Source organism: Lotus japonicus, chromosome 1 (assembly GCF_012489685.1).
Source record: "Lotus japonicus ecotype B-129 chromosome 1, LjGifu_v1.2".
Taxonomy (NCBI): domain Eukaryota; kingdom Viridiplantae; phylum Streptophyta; class Magnoliopsida; order Fabales; family Fabaceae; genus Lotus; species Lotus japonicus.
This window is the reverse complement of record NC_080041.1, coordinates 136,526,082-136,532,831: the sequence shown is the minus strand read 5'-3', so window position 1 is coordinate 136,532,831 and position 6,750 is coordinate 136,526,082. Positions and strand designations below refer to the sequence as shown.

Sequence of the window (6,750 nt, the reverse complement as noted above, 5' to 3'; positions counted from 1 at the left end):
GGTGATGAGAAGCTGGTTTCTTATGTGTCCCTTAAAAAAATGAAGAAATCAATTACTAAACAAAAATGTCTTTCTATAGTACTATTATGAAATAAGAGATAGAGTTCATACTTCTCCTTATCTTATGAGTGCTAGGAGGACAAGCTATCAGCCATTGATTCTTTCGTACTTTGCAACGTGTCACTAGATAGAGGCATCATATAATACTCTCCTAGATTTGGTTTTTGTGATGGACCCACTATTGCTGAGCACAGGCCAACCATTTGACAAAGACTTAGTATGTCAGAAGAATAATAGATAATGCAAAAACGACGTCGTAGTAGTAATCTTATTCAGTTGTTGTTTCCTTGTCCCTGCAACTAAGTAAAGTAAAGTCTGTGTGTGAAAACCGTCAGCATAGATAGAGAGAGTAATGATAACGAAAGCGAAAAAACAAGACAGGATTGGATTGGATTGCACACACATAACCTAACCCATTCACCTTGATCTGGAAATTTCTCTCTTGGTTTGTTCACTCAATCTTCTCTTGTAATATACTCTGTTTTGTTGGTCTTATACTTTTCATATGCAAGGTTTTTTTGTTTGTTTGTTGCATCTTTTGCATGTATGTCTGATCTTTTAATGTTATGACTGGTTCGATGTTCAATTTTCTGATTTCACAGGGGTGTTGATTGATTTTATGCTTTGTTATGAATATGGTTGGGTTTAACCGTTTTGATCTGTGTTGCTCTGAGAGAGCACTGTCATGCATGAGTGTTTTCAATTTCCATGTTACCTAATAATCCCTCTCCCCTGCCCCTTTAAACCTCGCATCTCGATCCTTTTCCGGGAATTTGACGATTTACTCCTCAAGAGATAGTTTCTGATAATTGGGGCAGTAGATATTTGGACATTTAGCTTATCTTTCCCTGAAGAAAGAAGGCTAACAGGTTTTTTCTTGCAAGCAAACTCTTTTGCATGATTGAGTAGGTGGAAAATGAAAGTGTAGTGGTACATGATTTTTTTTGAAAAGTGTGTATTGGTACATGATAAGGACTAAATGCATTTATATATTCCCCCCTAATGGTAAAAGCATAACCTTAAGGACAATCAGAAGTAACTCATCAGCCATAAGCATGTCCCTAAAATGCCATACTGTTTGTTTGAACTTTTGGCTTTAGACTTCTAATCTTCTACGATATAACTCCTTTTTTTTTGCGTAGTTCTAAAATTATTAAACTTTTCTATTTACTTTTGCAGTGCAAATCTTATGTGCTTCAATGTTTTGATTTTTAATTATATTTTTTTTGTTAGAAATGCATTGGTGGTAAACTAATTACAGGCTATCTTCTTTGTGTTTTCGTAGTTTCTACTTTGTCACGCATAATGCATAATTACCTTGCAATGGATTCAGATGTTTTTAACTAACTGTTTTTGTTTCACTCAGAAATTATGAAGAAAGAATAGATAAGTGATGGCTGCAGCAGAAGCAAGAGTTCTGTGGCAGAGAACTGCTAATCGTTGCTTTGTCCAGGAAGATGCAAAACACGCTCCCAAATTGGCTTCATGTGCAACATCAAATTTGGTTGATGCTGGACCTGCTAGTACAGCAGATGAATCTGATCGTGCTGCTGTTAATGTCACCCATTTTAACAGGAAATCATCATTTTCCAATCTATCACATGACTCTAAGTGGTGGTTGCACTTGCAACCTAATTATGGGTATGAAAAGGGTTTAACATATGAACAGTTAAATGCATTGGAGGGTGAGGTAGAAACTTTGACGGCTAGTGAAGAAAATAGAACATCTGATAAGAATCCTCAAGTAATGGATGTGATGGAAAAACATGAGAAAATGGAGATTGATTCTATTGGCTGCTCTGTGGCCTCCAAGAAAACAAATGATTTTTCCCCGGAATCAGATTATTCATGGATTGAAGGTGATAAGGCCGGGCCATGGTGGCGGACTACTGATAGAGATGAGTTAGCTTCCTTTGTTTCACAAAAATCCCTCAACCATATCGAGAATTGTGATCTTCCTCCACCTAAAAAGAAGCATCATAGTGGACACCCTTGTACTAGTATTAGTGATGACAAAATGAAGACAGCTTCTTATGACCGGGAAGCCAAATTCAGAAGTATTTCAAATTTGACAACTCATACACGGGGAAGTTTAGATTCTGGATTAATGCATAGGAAGCAGGGGCCTTCTACCAATGAAGGGCTTTCATATTTTGCTTCTGACAAATCATCAAGGTATTTTTCTTGTTTATGTCAGATGATTGCATTAGTGGCCTAAGTAGTAAGTAGGTGAAGTTTACTCTCAAAATCTTTAGTCGAATGAAGTTTACAAATATGGAATGACATATTTTCTACAATAGGTGTTAATTCTGCAGGTAAAATTTCTCATAGCTCTAAGTTTGTAGAATTCATGTAGATGTTGTCTTTTTGATTTGCTTAATATTTGTTTGGACTTGCAACTTGGTTGCAGTTATACCCCTACACATGAGGATGTTAGAGAGAGCCAACAAATTCATTTTGAGGGAGACGCCGGCAAAGCTCAGCTAGTGGAAGCATTGTGTCACTCTCAAACACGTGCAAGGGAAGCAGAGGAAGCTGCAAAACAAGCTTTCGCAGAGAAAGATCACATTGTTAAACTCATTTTTAAACAGGCTTCACAACTTTTTGCATATAAGCAATGGTTTCAACTGCTGCAGCTGGAAACTCTCTGCAGTCAGATGAAGAATAAAGATCAGCAGATCCCTACACTTTTTCCAGTGGGTCTTCCATGGTTGTCTAATGAAGGTCGGAACTCACGGAAAAGAAAGCAGAAATTTTGCAATGCGAAACAAGAAGCGCTAGCTAAGCCAAAATGTGATGTAACAACATATGCTGTTGCCATTGCTTTAGGATTCGGTCTTGTTGGGGCAGGCTTGCTCTTAGGATGGACAGTGGGTTGGATGTTACCTCGTTCATAGTTCTTTATCATTTGGATCATAGTCCTGCTTGTCATGAGCAACAAGGGGAAATGGTTAACATGGAAAAGAGAGGCCCCTTTTAATTTATCCGATGTGTAAGTATTTTTGTAGATTTGTTATTCCTTTGTTGTATATCTGGGTTGTAGTTTTGTAATGAATATGTTATTGAGATGATGTACATAAATCCTTCTGTGAAGTCGAGCTCTTGTTAAATATTTAGCTCTGCCAGTATCAATTGGTTGAAGAGATGTGTGTTATGTATTTTTAGTGTAAAAAATAAAGCCATTCACCAAAAATATACAGTTTTAAAACAATTTACTAACATAGGTTATTTGCGGCGGGAAATTAATCCGTCATAAAATCCTTCCTTTGATATGGAATTAACGATGAATCTTAGAAACCGATTCCGTCACAGATTTATGAACGGGTGCTTTAGGATAAATGATGAAATTTGCAACGGAACTAATCCCTCTCTAAATTCACCTTGCTCACAATACAAGGATTTTAAAACGGGTTTACCAGAAGTCGAAAACAGTAGTGACGGAACTGTACTCCGTCCCAAACTCCCTGACAAGGATTTTGTGACGGATTAAGACTCCGTCGCAAACATGAAGATCTTGAACAAGATCTTCGTCGTAAAATCGCTGACATGAACTTTGTGACGGATGTATATGCCGTCGCAAAAAAGATGGCGGGTATTTTGTGAAGGACTTATTATCCGTCGCAAAGAAGATGGCGAAAATTGTGTGACAGATTTAGTTTCCATCTCAAGTACGCTGTTAAGGAATTTGCGACGGATGGATTTTTTTCCGTCGCAAAAAATCAATATCGGTCACCGTGTATATTCAATTGCGAGCTTGCTGGGCCTGATTCTAACCCAGCTTAAACCTTGCTGTGGGCCTGAGAAACATAGGAAAGAGATTAGAAAGGAAAAAAAAAAAACAAGATTCCTGACACAACACAAGAGAGGAGAAGAGAACAGAGAAGAAGAAGAAACAAGAATTTAGAGAAGAAATCTCGGAATGGCAGTGATGGAGAACCTCAAGATGTTCGTTGTTCAACAGCCTGTAGTCGCCGCTTCCTGTCTCATCGCTGGCTTCGGTATCTCTCCAAACCTCATTACTCTTAACCCTTAGCCCCAATTCGATTAATTTCATATAATTACGATTTACTGCTTGTTTACTTGCATTTGATTTTCTGAATTGCTTTTTTCCAATATAATCGATTCGATTTTCTGATACCCTAGACTTGAGGCATCTTCATTCTTAGCTTCGTTAGTATCACCAGCCTAATCGAGTTATATGGTTGGTGTATTTGATATGATAAATTACACTAACAAAGATATTTGGTTGTGGCCTCTGCTACATTTTCCATTCTGAAATTCAAAAACCGGTTCTTATCTTCCACTGCAACCAGCCGTATGAGATCTCAAGTTTTGCCATTACACTTTTAATGATTTTAATCATGAAAATTTTTGAATTTTGACTCAAAATTAGATTGCATTTGGAAGAGGATTTCTCAAGTTTATTTGGGTTTGTCTTATTGTATAAACACTTCAACAAGTGTTTGATCTACCCATAAAAATAGATATGACTTACCTATAACAACTTTTTCAACAAGCTTGTCAAAATGAATAAGCAGCTATGGAATAAACTCTTCTGATATAAGCTTTAATGCAATCTTCGATAGCTTTTATTTGATAAGACTACATGATAGGCATGAATAAATTCAAATTGCTTATTGAATACCTCTTTCAAATTAGGGCTAAAAGTAAATGCATAGAGAGTTCTTTCTTTATTGGTTCCTGGTTTTTTTATCTTAGCTTCCTCAATCGGTGCTCAAAAGGGCAGATATCCTAGTAAGAAATTTACCTCCTGTTGTATAGCTTCTTTTTTTTATTAATTATGGTTCTCCTTTAACCAATAATGCTGTTTCATGAGTTTACTCAAAATTAGATTGCATTTGGAAGAGGTTTTTTGAAGTTTATAAACACTTTAGCAAGTGTTTGATTCACCTAGAAAAATAGATATGACTTACCTATGACTTCTTTTTCAAAAAGCTTGTCAAGCTCTTCTGGTAACAGCTTTAATGTAAGAAACAGTTATTAAGTAGTAAGTGCTTAATTACATGGTGCGTTACTTGAACTTATTTCACTCTGGGTACAGTCATTTCCCACTGACAGCCTCTTCATTTATTATGCTGTGAAATCTTCTGCAGGACTTTTTCTTCCAGCCTTTGTGAGGCCCATGCTGGATTCATATCAGGGAACCAAGCCAGCTCCTCAACCTGCTTTAAACGATGTGAGTGTTGCAGTTGCTGTTGGAACTAACTGTATTTGTGTTCTGAATCTATTATGTTGTATGAATGTTTAATATTCAGTCTCATCACTAGTAATAGTCTTCATACTAACTCCTGTTGGGTGGTGTTGTGCCCTGAATTCTTAAGATTCTGAATACCAAGTTTTATTCATTGTTAGGACAGAGATCACTTGGTCCCTTTCTTTCGGTAGTAATAGGAGCCTTTAGTGCAAGGTTGTTTTGAAACAAACGAGTTTTAGAATCTCAGTGTATGCAGCTGAATTTTTAAAACCATCCCCCACTCGTCAACTAATACACTTGAGACGAAACGAAGTCCAGTTTTTAAACTTTCTTGATAGATTTTAGCAAACCATCAGTAGTTGGAATGCTTATTTTGAAGGGTGTTATCAGATGCACTTGCTAAACCCTTATTTATGGTTTCCTGATATTGCTGTCTTGCATCATTGCAGGTGGTTGCAGGTATGACTGGTAAAAAGTGATTTCCCTGAGATACAAGGGCAAAGTTGCCAACCTCCTTGTTTGAACTTATTTGCATTATCAGTATGAGAGAAATAAGAGTACTGAATACTAGATATTGGATTCAGCTTCCTTTTGCTACGATATATCTGTTCCGGCATCATTCAGTGGTTTCATTTCATATTTAGGTTAGGAATTGGGTTGAATGTCAATTTAAGTTCCGCTTGAATATTTTGTCTATACTAGCAAATGTGACTTCTGAAACAGGGAATGTTATCTCTTTGTGATTTTATTTTGAAAACGCCAACAAAATGTTTGAAATGTATCATCTACCAGATAAACATGCTAGACTCTTCAAAACTAGATCAATAATGAAGAGTATATTGAGGAGTATAAACAAAGTTTGATGTTAGCATTCCTCTTCCAAAAATTGTTTCTATGGGTTTTTGATATGCCAGCACAATTCTTAGATCTCCAGCCATTTAATATTAGATCTAGGCTATGTTTGGACATCCAATTGCATTTATTCTGAGATATAATTTTTTCATGGTCTGTGATAAAAATTTGTTGCAATCGGTTATCCAAAAACACTCAATTATAAATACATGTGACTGAACATCTGTTATCGTGAATTCACTCCACACTTAATTTTTCTTTCTATCTCTATTTTCATGCCATACCGTGGGGAGAAGCTACTTTTATTAGCTTTTGCGACTGTCCAATGCAATTATGGATTCACCTTGATTTTCTTCCGTGTATCTTAACATGGACATTCTATGACAACATTCACTTCCCTCTTGTTGGTGTATGAATTTTGGGCATTGGTTTGACTGTTCTTCTTTCTTCCTCTTCTTCGGCATCCCATGGCAATTGACAATGGTAATTCGTTTGTTTGGCCCTCCAGTTTGGTGAGGGATTGCATTGTTTGTTTGGCTCTCCGATGTGAGAGATTGCATTGTTTGACACCTGTCGTTCCTTTTTGGGTTGTAGAAACATTTTCCATAAGGTTATTCATGCTA

At 36.7% G+C, this 6,750-nt stretch overlaps 2 protein-coding genes across 3 annotated transcripts; both read left to right on the top strand.

Annotated features, from left to right (window-relative positions):
* Positions 1 to 336: 336 nt before the first annotated feature.
* On the top strand, positions 337 to 3,201 carry LOC130731411 (uncharacterized). 2 transcript variants are annotated; one of them, XM_057583701.1, is made up of 3 exons: positions 337 to 505; positions 1,427 to 2,235; positions 2,471 to 3,201. In XM_057583701.1, the coding sequence occupies exons 2-3, from the start codon at positions 1,454 to 1,456 to the stop codon at positions 2,955 to 2,957; spliced, it is 1,269 nt and encodes a 422-aa protein (XP_057439684.1). In that variant the 5' UTR covers positions 337 to 505; positions 1,427 to 1,453; the 3' UTR covers positions 2,958 to 3,201. The 2 variants fall into 2 exon arrangements, with proteins under 2 accessions (XP_057439684.1, XP_057439685.1); XM_057583702.1 differs by having other exon boundaries at positions 337 to 528.
* A 633-nt stretch (positions 3,202 to 3,834) lies between these two features.
* On the top strand, positions 3,835 to 6,052 carry LOC130731410 (uncharacterized). Its single transcript, XM_057583700.1, has 3 exons — positions 3,835 to 4,058; positions 5,175 to 5,257; positions 5,725 to 6,052. Exons 1-3 carry the CDS (start codon positions 3,980 to 3,982, stop codon positions 5,752 to 5,754), a joined length of 192 nt encoding a protein of 63 aa, XP_057439683.1. The 5' UTR covers positions 3,835 to 3,979; the 3' UTR covers positions 5,755 to 6,052.
* The last annotated feature ends 698 nt before the right edge of the window (positions 6,053 to 6,750 follow it).

Bases quoted from the DNA above. Each gene is read 5' to 3' on its own strand.
- LOC130731411 (XM_057583701.1), top strand. From the start codon at position 1,454: ATGGCTGCAGCAGAAGCAAGAGTTCTGTGGCAGAGAACTGCTAATCGT. The intron at 2,236-2,470 runs GTATTTTTCTTG...ACTTGGTTGCAG, and splicing joins GCTTCTGACAAATCATCAAG to TTATACCCCTACACATGAGG.
- LOC130731410 (XM_057583700.1), top strand. From the start codon at position 3,980: ATGGCAGTGATGGAGAACCTCAAGATGTTCGTTGTTCAACAGCCTGTA. The intron at 4,059-5,174 runs GTATCTCTCCAA...AATCTTCTGCAG, and splicing joins CTGTCTCATCGCTGGCTTCG to GACTTTTTCTTCCAGCCTTT. The intron at 5,258-5,724 runs GTGAGTGTTGCA...GCATCATTGCAG, and splicing joins CTCAACCTGCTTTAAACGAT to GTGGTTGCAGGTATGACTGG.